This window comes from Pleurodeles waltl, chromosome 2_2, assembly GCF_031143425.1.
Source record: "Pleurodeles waltl isolate 20211129_DDA chromosome 2_2, aPleWal1.hap1.20221129, whole genome shotgun sequence".
Taxonomy (NCBI): domain Eukaryota; kingdom Metazoa; phylum Chordata; class Amphibia; order Caudata; family Salamandridae; genus Pleurodeles; species Pleurodeles waltl.
The window spans coordinates 926,372,151-926,398,033 of record NC_090439.1 but is presented as its reverse complement, the minus strand read 5'-3'; the positions used below and the strand labels follow the sequence as shown (position 1 = coordinate 926,398,033).

General features: G+C 41.9%; 1 protein-coding gene across 2 annotated transcripts in view; it reads right to left on the bottom strand.

The window, feature by feature from the left end:
* The window catches only part of LOC138282759 (fibrocystin-L-like), a 455,872-nt gene that overhangs the window by 120,586 nt on the left and 309,403 nt on the right, over window positions 1–25,883 (bottom strand). For both annotated transcript variants that reach the window (XM_069220630.1, XM_069220631.1), the window contains exons 54-56: window positions 9,208–9,367; window positions 5,396–5,564; window positions 109–188 (exon numbers count right to left, since the gene is read on the bottom strand). In XM_069220630.1, coding sequence (XP_069076731.1) covers window positions 109–188; window positions 5,396–5,564; window positions 9,208–9,367 — 409 coding nt within the window. The remainder of the gene's footprint in view (window positions 1–108; window positions 189–5,395; window positions 5,565–9,207; window positions 9,368–25,883) is intronic.

Here is a 25,883-nt window from a genome sequence, read left to right as displayed (position 1 = left end):
GCTAGCTATTTTCTTATAGCTAAACTGAATAAGGACTCAATAATACAAGATTTCCATTAAAATATGATGTATACTATGACAACAGTATTGTGTAATAATGTACCATACCTGTAGGAATCACCACATTTGATCCATTTGTTGGGACTTGCATTCCGTTTTCCAACCAGAAGGAGTGATTTGACCACAGGCTGAAGAGAAAGAAAGTATAGCAAATTTACATTTTTAGGTAATCAAAATTACTACTTCAAACTTGAATCTTTCTGTGTACCTGAAATGAATTCTCATGCAACTTCAGTGATACTATGTGTAGTCCCCATAATACTAGAGGGGCAAATGCTGGGCAACTAGCAGGTTTCAGCCTAGTTTATTTTAACTCTCCACTATCCAGCCCTTATCGTTGACCCAGTTGTGTAACTAAGCTGCAACATTGATGCAGCACATTAGTGACGGAACATGTATACGTGGCAGTTCACAGCCGAGAACATGATCAATTCCAACATTTTGTGTGCTGTTTTTCCACTGATCCGCCAAAGATGGGATCCAATGCTGTGGAAGGATTCTGACAGGGTGATTAACAATGTGTTGAGAGACGGGCTGGGGTCATTGCAAAAAGCTGTTACATATATACACTGAGCAATTATATAGCTTGAGACTGAGCCATTGCAAGCTCTGTTTGGTGGTTCAACCATCGTGAGGACAGATAAATTAACATAATCTCTTCATCACTGAGTTCAGCTAATGAAATTACTAATAACAAAAGAAGAATGTGTAATTCAGATCTGGTAAATAGGTGCGAAGCAAATCAATATACTAAGACTAACAGACAGAGGAAATTTGATTAGTGAGCGCACAAAAGCATTGTGGTGATTGATATCTTACCGTAGGTGATCTGGCAGTTCTGAATGCACCGTCCACTGACATGGTGTAAGGAGAACACATTTTCTAATACCAAAAGCAAGTGTGTTACAAAGCACTCAATATCTGTTTCTAAGTGTTTTAATGGTCCAGTATGCTATCAGGGAATGAAGCTGGTCACAAGCCTAAAGATAATTTATGGATGAAGGCACTACACTCTAAGCTTGTGATTTGTAACTCGCATCTTGTGTGAAATTGTTTAACTCCAAATTTCAGTGTATTGCAGAAAAATACTTATGGCCTCATTCTAAGGCTGGCAGTCCTAGGACCGCAAGCCCTGTGGTGGCGGTCAGACCACTGTGGCTGGGGCAGTCCGACCGCCACATTACAAGATTGGCGGGTGGACCCGCCTAAAGACTGCCGTCCCCGCCAGGTTCAAAGATCCCGATGGGGTGGCGGTGGTCGGGCTTGTAACCAGCCATGGTGGCGCTGAACTCAGCACCGCCTGGCTGATAACAACCCCTCTTTCCACCAGCCTTTTCATGGTGGGGACCCTGTCATCAAAAGGCTGACAAAAAGCCAGTGCTGGGGGCCACAGATGGGCCCCTGCACTGCCCATGCCCATGGCATGGGCCATGCAAGGGCTCCCCCTGCCCACCACTGTCGGAATTCGCCTTGTCTGCTTTGCTGACAGTGCGCATTCCGAGGGTGCTGCAGTGTTAGGATATTGGCCTCGGCTCCATTAAGGGAGCCGAGGCCAATATCCTAACACCGTTCCTGCCGGTCAGCCCAGCAGGAACGCGTATTGCAATGTTCCTGCTGATCAGCCCGGCGGAAACATTGTAATACGTTCAGGGAGAACGTCACTGCCATGCCAGTGGCGTCCTCTCCTTGAGTTTGGCAGTCCTGTGGTGGGACTGCCAAACTCATAATGAGGCCCTTAATGTTGCAAACGTTTTTCAAAATGTGAAAGAGCTACATGAAAGCTCTGTTGAATGCTTTGAAGCTTTTTGTTTAGAAGTAAAGTGTAAGCAGTGCTCACAAGAGACAGTGTCTGAGGAAACACCAGAAGCACAACAGGCAAGATAAAGCTTCAAATCTGGGGAAGAGTGACAGTGACATTTTACTAGATTCTGTGGGATGTGAAGTTGTGCAACAATAAGATCCTACCCTGTATACCGATTAATGGGGATTTGAATGTGAAAATTTCAGGAGCTATGTCCAAGAGAAGCCAACCCAACTTTATAGACTGTTGAGGGGCACCCTATGCTCCCTAGTGTTAAAACTACAAAGGGATCTCAATGTCATAACAAAGCTTTGCTACTGCCCTTGTTCATCCTCCTGTGAAATTCAGTCAGGGTGAATATGATGGACATACTGGTATGGTCTTCAACCATCTTTTAGAATATGCTCAGTACATTTATTGAGGGTCTGGTTCTGTGGCTTGCTGTTGCATTACCCTTTATTTTCCTGTCCATTTGTAAAGAGAGATTGACCTGTAGTGGTGATGCTTAAAGGAGGAGACTTGGGATTTATAATGGTTGCTTCAAGGAATTTGGCTTCAGACATCTAGGACAAGTGTTTGGAAGCAAGTAGTTTTAATAAGGGGGGCCATGAGTGATGCCAAGTAGTCAGGAGTGAAGGAATGTGAGTTGTAGGGCTATTTATGGTACTGCTGGAATCACAGAGATCTTCAAAGACTATACATTTTGCTAGTGTTTTAATCTGGAGCCAGTGTTGGTCGCTCTTCACACACTGATGTGTTCTTGGGAGTTACATACAGATTTCTATAGCTGACACTCAATAACTAAGCTAACTAAGGGGAAACATGGGATAAACAACAATCATTGGTTTGTGTTCTTTATTATAATCATTTTGATTCTGTCAGTGGTGATGTTAGTTTTTCTAACTTCATCCCTTTCCCTTTCAGGCAGTTGAATTTCAGTTTGCTAAGGGGTAAGCAGGCTTTGGTTATATGGGTGCTGTTGGTGCCCGTGTTGGTATCTAAACTTAAAGTGCTGAACATCTATGTGGGTAGATTAGGTAAGGTCTGATTCAAAATGTATGTGCTTCAGTTACAAACACAAGATAGAAATGAGCTGGACACTCTGGATAAGAGTATGAGAGATGTGCTTATTGGGACACTAATCAATTTGGTCCGTTTATTTTGCATATAGTCATTTACGTATTATGAAAGGGTGTAAATGGGAAATGCAACTTTTAGATTCATGGATCATGTGACTTTCATTTACCCAAGCATATGGTGATTGGGTCTCAGGTGTAGAGCCTACTACCGTTAGTTGTTAACATGCTTTGGTCAAACATTCTAGGAGTTCTGGGATATCACTGGGTAATAACGAGAGACTCCATTTGAAACTTTGTCTCAAGTTTCACTTTTTGAAAAGTTTCAGGTGCAAAACATTTTATTACATGTTGTTACATTTTGAAGGTGAAATTGTAACAGTTTTTCAGGAATGGGGTATGGCAGCTCTGTTTTGACTAACCACAGAATAGTGATGCAAAGGCTGCCTCACAGGAGCCACTGCTGCAATCAAAAGGCATTGTTTAATTCTGCTATTTGAAGGGCAGACTAGAGCTGTATTATAATTTATCAAGAGGAGGAATTTTCAGCTATTAAGCAGTTCATGTTATCCCAGTGATTAAACTGGTTGTTGATATTGTGGAAGTTGTTGATGTGGGCATACTGTCTGATGTGGGATTTGAACTGCAGAAGCTACGCTACACCGCCTGAATGCACAAGTTGTAGGAACAGGGATTTTCATAACCTTAAGTCTTTGTTCCAGGATCTCTACTGGGTATAAAGGTAGGTATCTAGCGGTAGAGTCTAGTCCAACAGAATGCATCTACTCCACATATCGCCACATTGTACATCTGTGGAACGATTTATAAACATGTAAATTTGCACCCATGGGTGTAAGGTGGTGCGTGGGTTTTGATTTGTGATTTTCCACTTACTGTGATTGCTTTATGCTTACATTACACAAATGCAAAGTTGAATGCATAGTATAATTCTGGATTGTAGAAAGCAAATGCTTTTGTGTTTTTTTGAAGGGAGAAAATATTCTTATTGGTATAGAAACCCTTTGAAGTTTACAGATGTTCCATTCGCCTTCCCATTCTGTAGAGGGATTTACTCAAGCTCATTTGGAGGGTCAGAGGGGAGTTTTTTTTAGATAGATACAATCTCCCTCTCTTATCAGGCATTGAAACACCAAAACCTAACCAGTTGTGCGAGATGTACTTATGCCTAATATTACATGTTTGTGGGGTAATAGTTTGCAGGAGTTAAAGTACAAGGTCACTTTTGTGAATTCATTGCAGTTGTAAGTCCAGTCATTTGCACTTGTAAACCTTTGTCTTTGCGATTTGGGCCATGAAGCTGTATATTTTCTTATGATTTCTTGATCTCACCTCAGAGGGAATGGGACCATTCTTCTTTCACATCCTTCATTTGTTCGTTCTGTTCCCTCTGTCCAGCAGTCCAGCCCCAGTCTTTTCAATGTTTTATTGTACTTCTTGTATTTAGTCTACCGCTTAAACTTTCCTGCTTCTCTTCCAATGCAATCAATCTCATTTCACGGTTACTCTGTCCCTTCTACTTTTCTGTCCTGGCAAGGATGGTCATCCAAAGATTAGCCTTTCAAGTTAAGAGCACAATTGCTGTTAACTAGTGCCATGCCATGGAAGTGGCAACAATAACTGTGTCTGCCCACTCTATTTGATAGGGTATGTGCAAAGAGTCTCCTCTGTTGTTTGGATGGAAAGAGGTTGGGCCATCATGAGAGTGCAAAGCAGTGGTGGCCTGCAGATTTAAAATATGGTCGGGCGCAATGGCACCAAACTCACCATATTTCAGGCTTCCCGGGTGTGGCACTTCTCTCTTGTGTCCACGAGCATGGATGGAAGGACTTCCTTCCTGCTCGTGGACACGAGATTCCAACCAATCCTGGAGCTGCTCTCATGCTGTTTTCAGCATGACAGCAGCACGAGGATTGGTGGGAGCAGGGTAACCCAGCACTCATTTTGATGCTTGGAGCCTGTTCCAGCAATCCCTTAGCTGTTTGACAGCCCTGGGATTGCTGGGTCTACAGTGCGCATGTCGGGCTGGTCATAGCTAGACAGTCAGCCAACCATACATGCACACTGTAAATGGCAGCAGTGTTCCTGTAATTGCAGGATTCAGCCCTGCCCCATTCCCTCACGCTCACGCTGTACACAGTGCGAGCGTGAGGGCAAAGAAAAATTGCATTATTTTGCCATTTTATTTAGGTTTGCCTGCTGCACTCGCAACGCTCCTCTACTCTTAAGGGGGAACCATCCCTGTATAGGAGCCAGCTCACACCACTCTGTGCAAAGCCATCCTTCTACTTGTAGGTTTCTGTTAGCTAACAGAGATTTCTGAATCAAATGCAACAGTGAACATTTGAAATATTCTATGTACTTTATGTTGTGAAAGTAATCAACCTTAAACCTTAATTTTGTATTATTACATTTATGTGAAAATAGCTAGAGTACATACTCATAAATGTGAGGGCGGTCTTCGGAAATTGGCACACTGGTCGGCGGTGGCGGGACGAGGCAGTTCTTGAAAAAGCACTGATACACTCTAAGATTGACGTGGACATTGGACATGGTTGAATCCACCATACCAGCAACAGCTCGGCGTGAGCGTTGGGTTTTTCCAGACACTAGAATAGCAACATAGAGCACGTTAGCACAATCACTCTAAATGAAAGAATACATTGGACAAATGACAAAAGCTTAGGCACAGCACATTCAATAAAAAATATACATTTTACAATCGTAGCACAGTGTATAGAAACAGTAATAAGACATCCAATTATGCAAGGCCTCATATAGCGGGTAAAGAAATGGGAAAGGGCCATCACTGTGAAATGTGCATTTGTGGTTAAAATATACACATTGTACAATTCTTCCTCACCACTTTAGAAAACTGGAAAGAGCATAGTCAAGGGATCCTAAGAATCAAATGGTAATCTTCCTGCACTGTACTAATCTAACATTAGTGCAACCAAGCATGGAGGCCAATCTGGTTGCCCTGGGACCGAGTACAGATCAGCCACAGAACAAATGCTTTGGGAGCGATAAGGTGCCCACAGCAGGTCTCACAAAAATTAATAAGGATGGAACCCGAGTCATATCACAAATGCGTGCATTTATGCAGGGCCCAAGTGCGTGCATTATCTAGAAGGCATTCATTTCTCTGGTGGGGTTGTAAAGCAGTGATATAAAGCAGAGTAGCAAGTTCTTTCAGGTGTGCTGATTGTGATAACGTGCTGGTTGTCTTTTTCTTTTACATTTGGTGTGTCAAACAACTTCCAGGAATTGGGGGCTGTAGCGGGTCGAGCCTGAAATGCAGGGCTTCGGTCCCAGGGAACCACAGGGCACAGTCATACAACCAGCTGTGCACTTTCTGGGCATGGCCACGAGCGGTCCACTGTCCGTTTATTTATACTTGTCAGCCACGCCCAGCTTCCAGATTGGATGCCCACCTCTCTCATCTGTAGAGGCTAAGGGCCATATGTACGAAAGCTTTTTCCCATAGACACAGAGTGGGTAAAATCCTTTCGTACATGTGGCCCTAAATGATACTTTAAAGGGGCCAAGACAGGATGTGGGAAGTGGTCTTCATGCCGAAGATAATCCATGGTATAAGCATCATTTAGCATATGCAATGTTTGTGTATGTGCATCGTTTGTAAATAAAGCAATCTCTTTGTTTTGAAATGCATCCCATTTGTTTCAAATTAGAAAATGAGGTGTTTAAGTTTTATTTTTTTAAAGCAGACATTGGTGTATAGGTCTAAGGTAAAACTATTTATTTTGACATTCTCAAAGGGGAAGAGATCCCATAAGAACACATTCCCATTTGCTAATGGGTTACCACCTCCTTCAAGGTGTTGGTAAAATATTAATGTTTTGCATCTATAATTCAGTCGCAAAACATTAATACATTCTAATCAGATTCAGTATTTGGAAGAAACACTCTAAGCACACCCCTTCCAAATACCAAATCGGTATTTATTTGCAATTCCCAATTGTGATTCAGTAACGTGTTACCCAATCACAATTTGGGATTTAAAAATTCCAAAATGCTTTTTTGTGTTCACAAATGGGCTTCTTCTGCAAACTGGCCTGTTTGCGATTGGACAAAAATATAGTACATCTGGCCCTATATCCTTATTTGCTGCAGTTGTGGGACAATAATAATTGCTAATAACCAATTCCCTCCTTAGACGCCCTTACCATCAGCTCGGACCCATAATTGCAGGAGTGGGCAATTATCACCTACAGTCAATAACACTTAAGTACTTTAGTTGTGAAAGTAAAATGTTGCTGTGCCATAATGCAAACCAAACGATGCACAAAAAATATTATTGTCTGATGTGCAGATGCTATGCAACGAAGAGCTATTTTATTGAATGCATGGCAATCTATTTAAAGTACAGTTTCCCTTTTGTATAACTGTTATGGTTTTAAATAACTAAAACAATAAAAAAAGAAAGAAAGAAAATGAAGAAAAGAGAAGGAAAGAACGAGACAAGAAAAGGAAATAGGAAGAAAGAAGGATAGAGAAAGAATGAAAGAGAAGAAAAGAGAAAAAAGAAAAAGGCAAAGAAAGAAAAACAGAAAGAAAGGAAGAAAGAAAGAAAGAAAGAAAGAAAGAAAGACAGAAAGAAAGAAAGAAAGAAAAAGAAATAAGAAAGAAACGAGAAATGAAATAGGAAGGAAGAGAACGAAAGAGAAAGAATGAAAGAGAAGAAAAGAGAAGAGAAAAAAGGAAAGAAAGAAAGAAATGAAACAGGAAAGAAAGAAGAGAATGAAAGAAAGAAGAAAACAGAAAGAAAGAAAACAGAAAAGAAAGAAGAAAAGAAAGAAAGATAGAAAAAGAATGAAAGGACAGAAGAAAGACAGAAGGAAAAAAAGAATGAAAGAAAGAAAGAAGAGTAAGAAAAAAAGTAAAAAAAGGAGACCTTAATACAGAACAGTTTTAAATGGACACAATCTGGTATGCTGACACAGCTGAAACAGCGTTTTCGCCCTCTGGCGCAGCGGAATACTCACCACAACATTGATGGCAGCTCTTAATTGAGCCAGCTGCAATGTTGTGGTGCTTTGGCTGTGACAGCACCCATCGCGCATTTCACTGCCCGTAATTTGGGCAGTGAAATGCGCAATGGGGCTGTGCCAGGGGCCCCCTGAAACCCACATTCCACCAGCCTTTCCAGGCTGGCAGATGGGGGCTCGTAATCCACAGGGCAGCGCTGCTTGTAGCGCTGCCCTGTTGGATTACAGCCACCAGGAACGCCAGGACCGCCAGAACCGCCAGGCCACGGTCAGAATGGGGCAGTCAGACCGCTCTGTCTTCAGTTTTGAATAAATGGATTTAAATATACTTTATCCATTAAGTTTAAATCATTTTACTGCATAATAAATACATTTAAACATTTCACTTTAGGTGGGATTTTGTTTAGTAAATGTTTAAAATATAATGTTAATGTAATATTTTTAAATGACTGAAATATTTAATTCAATAGTAAGTTAATAGTGATGTAGCATTTTATATTTTGTTCTACATTTAAAATAAGCATACAGAATAATTTACATTAATATTTATATATATTTTTTAAAGTGTAATAACTCTTTTTACTTTTCTCTTTTTGCCATGGTCTCATGGATATCTGCATCCATTGAAAAATTACTCATAGTAACCCGACTTTTGTAAATTTTTCATGGGGTGGAGGATTGTAAGTCTACACTTGTAGTAAGTTTACACTCATAAATGGTGAATATCCTAAAGTGTAATAAGAGTAAGTTTACATGCGTAGATTCACTCATGTGTAAATTTATCTTTGTGGATAGCCCCCACATTTCTATTGTGCCTTTCTCCTGGAATCTAATCCACTATCAAAAGACAATATTGGCTGCATTTTCCTATTCAATGTGTCTTTCCTTCTCAAACATGCAAGATCTATATGATACTCTGACATATTTTGGTACAGTGCACACAGTCAAATGGAAACTCATGCAGTCTCACATGTAAACAAATGTAATTGAAAAAGGGATGCACGTTTCTAAAGAAATCAGCATGTATAATGGAATGAAGTATCACAAAGGTGTTTTTGACAATAAAAGTCACAATCAAAGATCACCCAAAAAGTGACCTAAGAAGGTTACTTCTATTTGTACATAACATAACGTAGACCATTTACAGTGGCTTCCACTGATATTAGTAATAATTTCGGACTGTAGTAGCCTCAAGGATTGTTGAAAGAGAAAGTCTGATCTCATGTAAACTGGCTCAAAGTACCTAAATAGCTCAATGTAGTTGTGCCGTTGTCAAAGTACCAGTCTCCGTTGATGTTCGAACTGTAACTGAGGGGCTGCTCAGAACTGTTCCTCGTGTCAATGATGTTAAACATGTCTGGCCGCTGGGTGAGGTTGTGCGATATAATTACATAGTCTTCAGCCTGGAGGACAGACCACAAAAAAATAGTTCATGGACCACAAAATGACTGGTAGCAACATGTTCAAACAATACAAATAGTCATTGTCAAATCTATCAACACAGAGAATCGTTGATGATTCACAATAATACAAAATATGGATGAAGGGCACAGATAGTCACGCCACTGAACACGTGGATCAAAATACATAAGAGATCATTTAGCAGACAACAGGCGGTTAAATATAGGTTGAACAAGGACGTTGCAATGTTACCAATACCACAGTTAGCTAATATGTAAAGAATACATTAAAGATAATATTGATATCATGATTTTAACTACTTTCAGGACCTTTAATAAAACATTCACATCTGACCAGCCAATCAGAACGTTTACCGTGCGGGAAAGAGCTGACTGAGGAAGAAAAGATTCTAAGGCTACCAGACTGAATCACCATTTCTATAAAGCAAGGTAAAGCAAGAGCATATAACTCCATTAAGAGGTGGTGCAAAAGTATTGTGAAATTCCCAAAAAATCGCCTTTTTTTTAAGTGTATAAAGAGCAATGTTTGTAGGTCTTGGCTACAGACAGCGCTCTGTTGGACACCTATAGAGTTTAATAAATTGCATATACCTAGTGTATGCTTTGAGTTAGCCCCATGCTCCTGATTGGTAGGCTTTGTTGACTATCGCATTTCTCTGCTCCTTATTTGATGGCCTTCCTCCCTAGCCTTGTGTTTGTCTCACCTCAGAACATTTCAGTCTCACTGTGTTTTGTTTCCATGTTATGTATCCTTGAACTGCTGATGCCATACCTTGCATTGCACTGCATCCGAGGGACTTTCTTTCTCTCCCTGCTCTTTCCTGTTCTTCCTCTTCCCCTATCCAAGTCTCTTTCTTAAAAACAACTCTATGCCCCTATGCCTCTCAGTGCCCTACCTGCCCCCTGAACCTTTGCACTAGGAGCACTGCTTGCCAGGCAGCCGTCTTAAAATGGCTTTAATGATTTCATGAGGTCCACCCATTAGTGAACATACACACACGCGTAGCAGACACACCCTAGCTGGCAATGAAGACGAAGGCTCCTCCAGTCCCAGGCACCCAAATGCACCCTGCTTCGGCTCTTTCTATGCTCACAGCAGTTGAGCAAGAGAACACGAGATGCCTGACTTCCCAGTGAGTCTGCATCAATAGTGTGCCAGACCAGTAAGCTGAGTAGAAAACCATGTGGCTTGGCGGAGTGTCACATGGCGTACTGCCTGTGTTCATGGGTTTCTGGCAAGTAAAGGCAGCAGCACACATTGCCCTCCTGCAAGTAGATACATCAAACAAAGAAAAGAAATCAACCCACACTCGCTGCTAATGGATCACTGCTGGCTGGACACGTACTGCATTAGGTTGTAGGACTGCCTTAAAAATGTGCACATTTTGCCCAGTGGTGCTCGACGAGTGCTGAGGCACCACTAAAAGGATTAAAGTGTGATTGGAGGCTGCCAAGACTACAGTACGCTCCCTACTAGAGCCCCTCCTCATTTGTTAATTTGGAACCCAGCTCTACTGCAGCCTAGAAAGAGTGACCTCTGGATAATTTATTTTGGTTCAAGCACTTAGCTGAGCTTTTGCTTTGGAATGTTCAGACAAATTGACTTTGTAGGTCCTCTATAGCTGTCGGGTATCCTGCTCAATGGTAGAACCAAATCTCTGAATGGATTATTTGCTATTTTAATATTGTTTACTATTGCAATTATATGAAAAACAAGAATATATTAGTAGTGAAAGTTAAAATAAGTGTATATGTTTGGTTCCATGTTCGTACAATGTTTATTATTAATACATTGGTTATATTTTGTTGACCATATGTTTATATGGAGGTGAAGAGCCATTGCCACTAGGCTTTAAACATATTTGGAGTTAATAGGTTTCACATAAATGCCAGCTGAGTCGATGCTCAAATGTTGCAGCTACCCATAACCACAGAACGACTGGAATATTTTGTGGTTTCCCCAGTGCATTGCTGGTTCACAGATGAAAGACCCATTCACACGTGTGATACCATTTCTGTTGACGTTCGCATATCCTCATACTTTTCCTCACAGAGATGTGAGGAAATTCTGTGATTTTAGCTAGGATGTGACATTTGCAGTGCTTTCTGTGTGAGAACAAGTAGTCCAATCCATGCAAGCTATGGAGTTCTCTGGATGTTTTGCTTTCAAAAAGTCTGGGGTTGGAAGGTGACCTTCAGTGCCTGCCAACCTCAGGCCAAAATACCACAGCTATATACATTCCAAAAACGTTTAAAATTTGAATAAAAAGTTGTGAACGTATCCTGCTGTGTTTTTGGCCCTTCCTCTTGCAAGCAATGAATGCGGGGTAATGTCAAGATATCTTCACTGGGATGATGAAACATCCAAAAGTACATCTTAAAATACATTAAAATGAAACCTTTATCAATACATACAATGAAATGCATGGATAAAACCCCATTAAGCTTCATTTCATATTAAAACTAAGATAGAAATTGGCGGAGCCATTATAATTGAAGCTCTGGATTCCCCAGAGATATCAGTGAAAGTGCACGCTACTTCTAAAGAGAATAGCTAACTTCAAAAACGTCCCTGCTCTATAAAAGCAATCCAGATTAAGCACATGTTGGATATTGAAATGCTGCTCTACACTGCCGGATGCAGGAGCAGAAGTACAAGTTGTTTGCTGTAAAGTGCATAAAGTTTACAAAATTGCAGCATCGATTGGGAGGAGAAGTCATCGCAAGGGCGAACTGTGACATCTTTAGAGAATCCTGATGGAAAGCAAAGCACGTAGTTGGTTGTGCCTGTCCTGAAGAGAAACAGTAAATATCTTTCCCAGCATCCCTGTGTACTAATGAAGGATTGCGCCAGACAGCTACTATGCTACTATGCTTTAGTTGAATGTAAGTCAAAGCTTTGTGGTAAGAACTGACCTGTTAGGAGCCTTTTGTTTGCCTGTTGGCTGGTCGTAGGGTCCTCAAGTTGGCTTCTCCAGCTCATAAAGAGTTTTCCTAACGTATGCGAGACATGCGATACTTGAGTGCCTTATCACAGGCAAGACAATCATTGATGACACTGTACAAACTGGCTTTCTGATTCTGCCATACAGAGATCCATAACAAGGTTGGACACAATCTAACACTGTCCTCGATATAGTTGAGTCCTATCTCAGTGAGAAGCTGTGGGGGGGAGGGAGAGAATCCTTCTGCAGAAGCGGTCCTCTTGCACCTGAATAATTGCACTACTGGCTATCCACCATAAAACTGCACCATAGCTTGCAGCCAGCACACACTGGGTTTTCTAAATTTCTAATAGCTGTTTGAAGGATCTGCCCGAGGCGGGGGATGGAGAGTTATATTAAAAAGTACCCCTACCACTCGGCCTAGCTTCGTCCGGCAATGCATTTGGTTGGAAACCCATGAGCCTAATGATTCAAATGTAATCAACAGATAATTAAAACTATCAGTCCTTTCAAAGTATTTACTACCCACTATTAGATTTGGAACACCCAGGCAATTAGTGCTGCAGACCATAATGTATGATTTAGAAAAGTCGGTCAGTAACTCTTAATCAGCCGTAGACTGAGAGAATGCAGTTGCTAAAAGGCACACCGCTTGGGGTGTGTGAGCCCCCCGGACCATGACTCTTGGTCATCAGCATAACGTATGGTAGGAAGAGGAGTGCTACCAGTCCTAGGGATGTGTGGGCTAATACTGCACAAAAATGGGCTTGGCATATTAATGTAAACAGTTCACAATGGTATGACACAACATTTAGATTTCTCAAAGAACAAGGTGCTCTTTTGCAAAATACATGCACTTATCGCATAATGATAACTAACTCACAGAGTAGTTGTTTGTGACACTATTGCAGTGGAAGTATAAGGCTATCCTACCCCCATTGCAACCACCTTTTTTGATAATAATTGTCCAGTCCAGGTCCCTGGGTTACTGGGTTGCCCCCCCCTTTTTTTTTATCGCCATTGACGAGGAAGCAGGAGCCTTGTGCTAAAGGAAACGCCTCAGTGCTGGTTCGAAGAGCGATGCGCTTGTTTTATCCATGCAATGGCAGAGATGCTCTGGCTCTGGTCTCACAACAGCAGGGAATGCTGTGGTTCTGCTGGAGCAGCATCTGAAGATGTACCTCCAAAGGTGCAGGATAGGGGTGGCACCACTTGGCAGGCCAAGCGCACAGCTGGCAAAGTACAGTTGGATTGGTTGGAAGTCTTTTGTGTCCCTGAGACTTAGGAAAACAGGAGACCAATTGGCTGGCCCTTGGAGACACTCTGGGTTTTGGGTTCAAGTGATTTTTCGGGTCAATCCTTCTCACCCAGGTAAGGAGGGCAGCAGAGAAAGAAAGCAGGTCTTTCAGAGCAGCAGTCCAACAGAGTGGCAGTCCTTCAGGAGCACAGCAGTCCTTCTTCCAGGCAGAGCAACCACAGGTCCAAAATTGTACTGAGTTGGTGCTGTCAGAGGTCCAGTACTTATACGTATTTGTGCCTTTGAAGTGGGGAGTTTTCAAAGAGATGCCTTTGAAGTGCACAGAGTCCCTGTCCTTCCTGCCCTGGCTCGAGACTCACTACAAAGGGATATGCAACCCTTTGTGTCTTGACGGGACACAGCCTATTCAGGTGTACGTGTGGGTGGTGTCTAGCTCCCCCCTCCCATCGGGACACAGATGACCCATCAAGTCACACCTAAGCTTCCTTTGCATGTGGCTGTCTATGGGAAATACACAGAGCCCAGCTGCCCCCCATCCCAGACATGTGATCAGAGACAGGCAAGCAGGCCCCAAATGTCTAAGGCAAGAAAATGCCAACTTTCTAATATTGGCATTTTGCAGAATTGCAATTTAAAATCCCACTTTTCTATTAGTTGTGATTTTAAATTGTGATTCCAGAGAGACCAAGTTCAAATAACTTATCCTTCCAGACTGTGAATTACACTTATAAGATGTAATAAGGTAATTGCAAAGTTATTCTATGGTAGAGATAGACCGTGCAGCAATGAAAATTTAATGTAGGAGTTTTTCACTACCAGGACATGAAAAACGTACAAGTATCTGTCCAACTTTTTAAGTACCTTGCATCCTGCCCTTAGGGGCTGCTTATGGCCTATATGAGTGGTGACTTATACTTATTAAAAAGGAAGGTTTGAATGTGGCAAAGGGTTTGCTTTGCCCAGTTGACTTGGCAGTTTACAACTGCACATACAGGCTCTGCAATGGCAGGGTGAGATATGCTTAAAGTGCTACTTAAGTGGATGGCACAATCAGTGCTTCAGGCTCAGTAGCAGCATGCACATTATAGGCTCTGGGCACTTTACTAGGGAGTTTTAAGCTAATTAAATATGACAATTGGGTATATGCCAATTCTAACATGTTTTGAGAGTAGAGCACAGGCACGTTAGAACTGTTCAGCAGTGGTAAAGTGCCCAGATTACTAAGGCTAACAAAAACAATGGCAGGATGACCCTGCAGAAAGGGCCATTTCCAACAATACCCTCATCCCAAGCATCACCATGACTGGACGGTATAGCCTGTATACTAAAGGACTCATAGCCAACAAATTCCACAGGTGAGGAGGCCCGTCTCTTAAAAAAATAAAATATCAAAACCATTGATGAAAGTTTTCAAATCAGGCTTTGCGAATTTCTACTGTGTTCCAACTAAGGACCCTACGGCTGTCTAGTATGCGGGGGACGCAATGTTGCGGGTTCCGTTGACAAGGTAAAGGGCTGGAGGCAACAAGGCTTCCTTGCGAGGCACTACAGCTGTGGAGAAAAGTAACTCACTCATTGCTAAGTCAGAAAGAATTTCATATCTGTTCCTGGGCAGCAAGTTTGATAGCTGCCCTGATAATATGTTCATCAAGTGAGGCTTATAGATAAAACCAAGGGGTAGAATATAAATCCCACTATGGCAGGACTCAGAGTTCCTTTGATAAGCCAACATGTTTCTTACTTAGATTAGATTCTTGTAGTTTATCACAATGTACTACCCTGTGATACGTTTTCTAGGAGGTCTCAGCCAGCCCTATTGACAAATAAAATGTTATTACAATAGGCTGCACTAAATTCTCTGTTCTTGCACTGCAAAAGGATAGCTTTGTTGTAGAGCTTACTCCCTTATTCTGTCTGGTTTACTCTCACTGGTGATACCCCTGTCAGCACCATTATGTACGGGCTGGAAGATAGAGGAAGAATAATAGTAGTACTATTTGGAGATCTATCCTCACTCTGATTATCCAACTAAAAAAGGTTTGCATGCACATGATTTGCTTCAGGTTCACTATGCTCAGGTGGAGTGCGGTGACACCAGAAGCATCAGGTAGCCTGTGTTTCTCAATACAAGCAGTCTGAATTCCTTGCGGGGATCAGATACAAGAGCTAAAACAGGATGGTCTATTGAACCCTGGTTGCAGGCCAGATTAATCTCTTAGTTGCTAGGTTGTTGGTACATGCCTACGTACAAAGACAGTTTCTTTAACTAAGGTCAAAACTGTTTTCAGTGGCTCAAGCCACACCCACAATTTTGCCCAGTCGAACATAAGGGGGTTGGAGTTGTTCTTGTAGGATTAAGGAGAACTTGCTACAACTCATCTCAACTAATTTTAATTCATGGTTAGAAGATTCTTCCATGATGTCCCTTTGGGACATGAGGTATGCTGTTCTCTTCTTATGCTTAGCTGCCGGTGAGAACATTTCTCCTGTAGTAGGGGGAGAATCAAGCTAGACTCATTCCCTATTATTCCACTACTGAAGCTGACAATAGGTCTGTTTCCTTGGCCTCTTTTGTCTGCTGGGGCATCAACACAAAGTGTTGTAGATGGCACAGGCCTCTGCTCTACCGAGAGTCTAAACTCAGTAAGAGTGATTTCTTTTGATATAGCCCTAAGTGCCCTCTCCAACATACTATCAATTGTAGTTGCACTGCAAGCAGGTTTGGGGTCCCCGACGCCTTGCACTTACCCATGACAGCACGCCACTAACTCTCCAGTGGTGATAAGAAAACCTCCTGAAGCAAATCACTGAAAAAGAGGGGGCCTAACCCAGCTCTGTGGTGCCTTGCGATGAGAGAGAATGGTGTGCTAAGTAGCGCTGAGCCAACAATTCTCCTCTTCTTGTCTCACCTGCTGCCAAGATTTGTGGGCCTAGAAGTCCCTGGCCCCATTTCAGTGTTGTTGGTGCCCCTTATTGTGGGAGACAATGATGTGCTAAACAGTGCTTGGGCAACAATGCTTCTTGTATTGACCCTCCTGCTTCCAAGAATTATAGGCCTTGAAGTCCTGGCCCCACTTCAGTGCAGTAGGGGCCGGAGAAGAAATGCCTCAGCCCCCAGCTGCACCCACCACCCATATAGATGACAGAGGAGTTAGACACTTTGGTGCTGGGTTACTGTTTTTATTGGGACAAGTGGGGAATGCTTCAGCAGTTTTGTCAATCCTCACAGATTCCAGAGCTTTCCTTCACAGAAATACGGGAAAAGTTGCCTGATTTTTGTCAAGGTTTGCCAATGCAGGGCAATTCCGGATAAAGAAAAGTGGTAGACATCATGGAAGCTCAATCACCCTGTAACTCCTGTGTGTATGATTAATAAAAATATAGGGGATAGGTAGGTTTTCCTTGTTGTTGGCCGAGGCTAGACCCAAACTTTGCACCCCTTTCTCCCACAAACTGCAAGTAGTTAGAAACCAGAAAAATAGAAAATATTGACCCCCCACTTAGAAAATTGCAAAAATAGCCTTGAAAAAAAGATGATTTTGCTTTTGTAATTCAGCTTGAAACCTGGTAAAACAGTAATCATAGCACAACAAAGCATTTGTTGCCTCACATTTTAGAGAGAGAGCGAGTGCACTTTCTTGCACCGACCTTTCATGACATTCAATAAAACACACACATTTTTGCTGCATTTTGGCTATTTTATCAGTTTTATCCAAGAAAAATCACAAATTCTTTAGAATCCAATAACATGTGAGAAAGAAAGGACACACACTTGGCCAGAATATCTTTTGTGGGAAAAAAGTATAAAGTCTTAAGTGAGACCTGCACTAAATGCCACAAAAGGGCTTAGCATTATTGGGGAAGAAGGTTAGCAGTGATGTGGTTAGAGTACTTTTCTATTTTGAAAGAAAAATCAATCCCTTGACATTGATTTAATAAATGCTGTTTGTTGTGCTGACAAGTTCTCAGTCTGTAGCTTACAGTACCTCCCTGAGTAGGCCTTGGAGTTCCACCTTGCTACCCTGAAAATCAAGTGTTAAGGTGGTAATTGGTTCCCAATTTGGGGGTTCGAGGCACAGGAGAGTGAGAACACTAGTTGCTTCAAATACAGCATAATAGCTTCTGGCACCTCTGGGACCCTGAGACCCAGATTTGTGATACCAGTCAACCGTGAATGGCTATACATTTTAAGAATTTCTTGTTAGGATAGCTACACCGACCACTTATGACTAGAATGTGTCTCAGGTTTTCCTAATTTTTCCACAAATTGTAGGCAATCTTTCTTCATTTACTGCATTTTTGTTGTTTAGTGTGGTGCATAATATAAAATTATCGTATTAGTGTTTGGCAACCACAAGGTGAGACTAACGTGAATATAAAGAGACAAAATGAGATGGAGAAAGGTGACTGGGTTGTACAATGGTTGCTCTATGCAAGTTCAAGTAGGACTGTTAGAAACATTAGTCTCTAGTTGGCAGTGGCTTGCACCTTGAACAAGTAAGGACTCTTCTTCCTAGTCAGGATAAGGGAGTCACACACCTAAAATAAGCCCTGCTAGCCCCCTATAATCTACATAAGAAACTTGCTACCCCTTGGTGGCTTGGCACAAGCAGTCAGGCTTATCTCAGAGGCAATGTATAAAGCATTTGCACATACCACACAGTAATACGGAGAAAACACTTAAAAATGACACCACACCAGTTTTAGAAAAATAGCCAATATTTATCTGTTTAAAACAAGACCAAAACGAGAAATATCTAACATACAGTAGTAAAGTTATAAATTTTGCAAGAATTACTTACAAATACAGTTCCTTGAAGTTGATAGCTCCGTCTGGGGCTATCACAGTGTTGTTAACAACAAATCCAACAGTTCAGGCCAACCTCGAGGTCGCCAGTCACCTACTGTGTCCGAAGACCCGCAAATAGTACCTTGAAAATGCAGGGCGATCCCTGCAATGAGATCCAAAGTGTGGCATCGCTGGCGTCGGCAGGCATCGGTCGGCATCCGTTCCGGAGGTCGAAGCAGGGGTCAATGGGCCCTTGAAGTCACAGTCATTGCAGATTGTATTTCATGCTGATGATGAAGTCAGGAGTGCTGGCGTTGATGGTGTCGGGGATGCGATGCAAGCGGGACAATGAAACATGCGGTACCCACAGATTACGCTGCAGGCAGTGGCTCGATGATGGTATCCTGCGGTGTAGAGTGACGCCAAGGCCGCAGTTTGAAGTGGGGTGGTGCGACATGCAGTGTCTCCCGTTCGTGTTGCTGGCAGCGGCATCTTCGTCACTGAAGTAGTGACGTCGGTAGGCCCAAGGCTGTGATACGACCCGGGGTGAGCTACATGTGGCGCCCATGGGTTGCGGTGCAGGCAAGGGCATCTGCTGACAAAGCTGGAGTCGATGGACTGGCATTGGTGGACCGGGGCTGCAGTGCAGGATGAGACGGCACTTTGTGTACCTCGGGAGCAGTGTCCTCACGCCACAGTGCAGGCAGCGGCATCAGTGTCAGCATACAGCATCGTCATTGGGGATACCAAGGCTGTGGTGTGAAGCAAAGTGATGTGACGTGTGGGGCCCACAGGTCACAGTGCAAGCAGCGGCTCGGTGACGGTGTCACATGGCAGCGTCGGTGAGACCAGAGTTGCGGTGCGAAGAGGAGCACGGCTCCATGTGGTGCCATCAGGTCATACTGCAGGCAGTGGAGTGGTTGACTCCGTTGTGGTGGTTTTACTTCTGCAGCACAAAACACACAGTTCCCATTGCTGTAAGCAGATGTACTTGAGGTCTTTGATAACCCTGAGACTTTCAACAGGGGGCAAGCTCTACCTCAAGCCCTTGGCGAAACTTCACCAGCAGGATACACAACAAAGTCCAGTCTTTGTCCTCTCCACAGCAGAAGCAGCAACTGCAGGCCAATCCAACAAAGCACGCACAGCAAAAGGGCAGTACTCCTCCTCACAGCTCTCCAGCTCTTCTCCTTGGCAGAGGTTCCTCTTGATCCAGAAGTGTTCTAAAAGACTAGGGTTTTGGGTCCAATACTTATACCAGTCCTGGACTTTGAAGTAGTTTCTCTTCCTCACAAGATACAGTTCTGTCCTGTTCTGTCTCAGACACTCTTCAGGAGGGGGACACTTATTTGTGTAGGACAGGCCCAGCCTTATTCAGGTCAGGTGCCAGCTCCTCCCATTTCTCTTACCCCAGGAAGACCCATCAGGCTATGCAAGGCACACTTAAGCTCCCTTTGTGTGACTGTTTAGGGTGTATCCAAGAGGCCCCAACTGTCAGCTACACAGACGTGGATTCCATAGGCAGGCACAGAATGACAATCTAAAAAACAACTTCACTAAAAGATGTTTTTTTAATTTGTGAGATCAGAGACTCCAAATACCATATCTCTATCTATCTGCTCCTAATGGGTGGCACAATCAGTGCTGCAGGGCAACTAGTAGCATTTGATTTACAGGCCCTGGGCACACTAGAGACTGACTAGTAAATCAAATATGCCAATCATGGATAGACCATTCACCAATAAAATTTACACAGGGAGAACTTTCACTTTAGCACTGATCTGCAGTGATAAAGTGCACATCGACAATAAAGCAGCAAAAACAAAGTCCAGCATACCATAAAAACAGGAGGTCAGAAGGCAACAAGACAGGAGAAACACACCAAAAGATGCCAGGTCCAACAAGGACCACATGAAAACAGAAACTGCAGTTACGGTTACCAATGATGCTACTATGTCACTTCAGCAATATTTTGCAAAGTATTTAGGGAGAAAATCCAATATATGTGGCCCACAATGAGTCATTCATTCATCCTCTAAGCTCCTAAAAAGGACTCTTAGAAGGAAAGTAGAGTGTTTTATGCATGTGAACCCATAAGTAGTCTCACCACATTCTGACAACAGTTCCATTAAATGAACCACAATAGTCACACAGTTATTATTGGTTATGGGAGGGGCTGTTCTTAGTGAGCGGGCTTTTCTTCTTTGCTTCTTATCTCACGGCAATGCAGAAAGAATGTGATGTCTCTCTAGTTGTTACCTCCTTTGCTTGATATTTCTTTTCACCATGGGACAAGTGAAGTGTCGCTGAATGTTGGAAGAACACAGAGACAAAAACAGATATATGCATGAAGTGTTCTGATTCCTAGATTCACATGATGTGAGAATGCTGGGAATTAACGGAAAACCAATTCAGAGTTTTGCTGGGTTTGTAGGATGTTCCATACAAAGGAGCTGTTCTCCGCCTAAACTTGGGAACTGCAAAGAGTTCCTGGATTCCTGTTTTGCATATAATTTATGTGGCACTTTAAGACTGAAAGGATATTGTCATGACTTTTACTGGGTGCCATTGTGTTTCTGGGTAAAGCTATATTCCTCTGATGAGCTCTAACTAGAGCGAAAGACATGTGTCAGAGTTTGCTTTTATTCATTTTAGGTTGGCTTGGATGGTATTTTACCAATACAAAAAGCTGTATTACTGTGCCTGGAGTGATAAGTGGCTTTTGTCATTTTTCAACTTGGTGTAGATGACACTGTGCTAATTCTGTGTTTAAAGATTTTGCTGTAGACATGGCAAATGATTTTGCCTCTTTCTAGTTGTTCAGCATGGATGGCTCTATGCTAATCCTATACTTTAAAAACTTCCAGAAAGACATTTGAGGTGAGCAGATTCAGAGTGTTGCTGGTGTTGTAGGATGCTCCATATAAAAGAGCTGCTCTATGTCTAAACTTGGGAAATACCCAGAGTATTTTTATATGGGTGTGTATTGTATATATGTGTGTGTAATATATATGTTCACTGAAAGAAAAACAAATGTTAAAGTGTAGCATTACTTTTTGTATTCCTTAAAAACTACAATTTAAAAACAAAAATTCACATGTTATATGTAACTGGCCCTATTATAACTTGCACCGCCATACATTTCAGATGTCACCAGTGATGTAATATGTAATGTCATTAGCAGTACATCATAGCAGTTCAAGTGATATTTAGGTCAGTTTCATATAACTGATGGCTTTTAGTGATTGTTGGTTTTAAAACTTTCCTCTGATTATTCAGTTAATTTTGAAGGTTTTTTTAATGCAAGTTAAAATCTTACTACCGTGCTTGTGTATTACTCAACGTTAAACTTTGTATTTTTTGTTGGCCTCAAGGCATGCACTGTGGCCAGGCCCTGTGCCCAAACCCAGGGGCTGGCCAAATTGGCGGTGCATGGCCTGTGGTTGACTGCAGGGCCTGGCCTGTGGCCTGGCCTTGTGCTCAACCCTACATAGGTGGACAATCCTCCCCTCATCACGCACCACCTTCAGCGGGCAGACAACACCCCACAGACTCCTATCTCATGTTAGCCTTTTTTAAACATTTTTCAGCCAGTTCCAGTTCCACTTTAATTCTGGGGCACCATATGGGGACCTCGCTGGCTCCCATGGAGTAAGGAGGGACTGGGATGTGCAAGTTTTTTTTTTCTCGCCCCAACAGCTGGGGGGTGGGGGGGAGAGTATTCCTGTCCTACCTCCTTGTATTGTTTTTTAAATAGTTTGCAGGACTTGGACAGCGAGTCCTTACCTCCTGTAATGATGGCAGCAACATTCCTTTTCCAGCCAATCAAAATGCTTTATTCTAACTTCTAATATCATGGGACTTATGGAAGAGTCCCGGAGCAGTCGGGAGGGGTTAGATACCTCTCTTTTCTTAATCTTAATCTCTCGAAAATGTCTGAACATATTTACTGTAAAAATGCATAAAGGATTCTTTATGAATAAAGATCTAGTTTTCTTAAAAATTCGGTGTGAATCTCTTCAGCTGTTTTTTTTTTTGTATTGCTGTCTAAAATTCCCCATGGAAATTGCATGGGAGAAAGTGTTTTGGGCTGTGCCAATTTTCTCATCCCACACTTGACAGTTCACTTCAAAACTTTCTAGGAAGGAGCTGAAGTGGATGAACACTTTTTTAACAGTTTTGTGAGGATTCATCAAATGGAGCCAAAGTTATCAGCAAAACGAAAAATGCTCTTCCTTTAAAACTACATGATTGCCAGTGTGTAATATATATATATATATATATATATATATATATATAGTCACTACTTTTAAGTCACTTATTTAAGAGTTTCCATAAGAAGAGAGTTTTTTGCTTTGTGAATTTGTGAAGAACTTTGCTGTCACCTGACGAATCTGCAAGAAACTTTGCACTGGAGAGTGTCAGTGTTATTTTGGTCTTCAAATAATGGCTTTCACCTTACTTCAGCACCTAACTATAACATTACCTCAACCTTTTTTTTTAGTGAGTATATATAAATATACATACATCAAAAGTCAAAAAAGAGAGAAATAGCAGTGGTGAAGCAAATACCGCACTTCCCACTAGCAAAGCTTTTTTCTTTAAATCAAACAGTCTGCTCAACAGGTAGAGACACTGTGCTAACCAACTAGTGTCAAAAGAGTGTGAGTGAAATTCCCACACCTACATCAACATTAGTCAGACCCAGAGGAGAAACAAACAGTATCAACAAAAATGTTAAACCCATATAGTATGTCCAGTTAATAAACAAGATCAACGCAGTCCATTGGTGAAATTGAGGTGTTTATTCCACCAAGAGCGGCAGCCAATCTGGATTTCGTCTTTGATTACTTTTTCAAGGTTCAAAAACACACTAAACATCACAAAACATATTGGTATACAGTAATGAAACCTAATGAGCATAACAAAAACCTACACCTTCTCGTGTGAAAAGTGTATATCAAGACCAACATTAATTATAAGACATAAAATGGCAAAGTACACCGATAATGTGTACCACCAGTGCAAGCACAGAGTGCATAAAAAAAAGTAGGAAAGATGTGCCAGAGACAGAACCAAAGATACCAAATCGAAGGTAGAGAGACGCATCCATCAACGCAAAACACCTGTGATGAGCAAGAGTTCGTGGCCAAATATAGAAAGTACAGCAACGTAACACGTGGATACCTAAGAAAGGTAATATTTATGTCCAAAGTTCACGAAGACGAGATAGTAGAACAGGAGGAGTAAGTAATAAGCTGCACAGGAAATAAATCACCTCTTAGAGTACTGCAGAGTAAGCCCAAAGTCTGCAAAAGACACAGTACAAAGAAAGGGGGGTGGACGAAAACTATTTAATAAACCAAACGTAAACATGTGCCAGGGAGAGACCCACAAAACCGGTCAGTATAAACCAATGCCACATGAACAAAAAACTGGTATATCAAGCATATTTGACAGGCCGAGAAGAAAATAACAACCACTAATCTCCAAAGGGTGAGATTTTCAACACCAGTTCTAGTGCCTCAGTAACCCAAACCTGTCTCCAACAGGCATTAGAAAGTTATTTTAAGTCTCGTACGGCCATACCAAATCTAATGTATTAGATGGAGAAAAAAGGGTAAAGAAATTTAATGGAAATAGCAAACGACAATGTTCGCTATGTGAAGATATGAGATAGTCAAAAATATTCCCCGTTAAACCACAACGAAACGTACCTGACGTGTGGAGAGTAAACCAAACTAATCGGGCTGTCATCCAATTGTGTCTCAACGTGTTACACACTCTCTGGTATAAATCACCCTAATGGCGCCATTGCAGTTCTGGGGAAAATGTAAGTAGGTCACGACCTGGTGCTTCAGTCTGTTGGGCCGTGTTAAAGTGTGCCTAAAGAGGGTGGACTGAATTAAACGGACTAACAGCCAACCGACTCCCAGCCTAGTACTCACTCTTTAGTATAAATCATTGTAGTGGCGCAATTGCGTTTAGAGGGAAAATCTCAAAAGCTGTATTAGGTCAGGACTTAGTACCGCATGAATGTATTTACCCGAATTATCCAAACAATCGCACCAAGAGCTATGTATAAACCGACGATGGCACAGGTCATTCCCCATCAAAAGAAAACAGAAAGCAAGTAAATAACGGGACGCTGGACTCCAGTGTATGTAACACGGGCATATGGACAATTGTTAACCCGGTGAAAAAGGGGCGAAAACTAAGCAAGCTATGCAAAGCAGACCAGTGACACCAAGTACAGAACGGACACCACGTGGGAAATAATGAAAACAGTAAAGACAGAAGTATTTCTTTTTTTTAAAAACAGTATAACCAGACTACAATGTAAGAGAACAAAAGAAGTCTGGTGACAGCAGAAGACCCTGAAACAACTCTCTAGGAAGGAGCTGAGGTGGATGAACACTTTTTTTTGAAGATTCATTAAATGGAGTCAAAGTTATTAGCAAAACGAAAAATGCTCTTCCTATAGAAACGATGTGATAACCAGTGTGTATTATGCATACATATAGTCACCATTTTCAAGTCAATTAAGTCAAAGTTTCAATGGGAGGAGAGTTTTTTGATTTGCGAATGACTTTGCCCTCATGTGACGAATCTGCATGAAACTTTGCCCTGGTGAGTTTCAGTGTTATTTTGTTTTTTAAACAATAGCTTTTACCTTACTTCAGCAACAGCACAATACTTGAACCTTTGTATTTTAGTTAATATATAAATATACATACAACAAAAAGTAATTTAAACATTGTAAACAGGATATTACTTAAAGGGTTCTGTGGAAAAGAGGATGGTCTTCAGAATGTCACACTCACTCCAATGTTCTTCTTCACAAGCCTTTCTTCTGTAGCCTATGGTTAGACACTTAAACCCTTTTTGTCTTCATCACTTTCTTAAACTGTTCATCTGCATACCTAACAACTCATTTCTCTCCTCTTCTGAAACCTTTTCACTCCCTATTGCACATACTTCCTTGTATGTCCTTCTCTTCCCTACTTATTCTCTCTCTCTATCTCTCTCTCTCACACACACACACACACACACACACTGCATCCACTCATGCAAGCACTGCAGTTTGCCCTGTCAGTATTCTGACAGTTGTGTACCTCATTCATACTCTTTTGCATAGACTCACAACTGAGAGCTGTCTAGCTCTGGCCAAAGGCAAAGCACGCTTCTTACAGTGCCCAGCCATGAGTCATAGAGGGGTTCAGAATACATACTAATCCAATTATTGGCCTCTCTGCAGAGTGCACAGGGCAATGGTTAGGAGTGCCAATAGTAATCCTGGTCCGTTACAAACACCCACCCTCAACCTGAACATCTATATTTACCCTAGCCAGCTCAGCATAATATTTAATTGTGTACTAACATGCATATATATATGTATATATATAAATGTATGCATATATATATAAATAAATGTATGCATATATATATGTAGCATAAAAAAAAGGTCAAAGAAAAGGTCAGGGCAATTCCAGCCAATTGTATAAA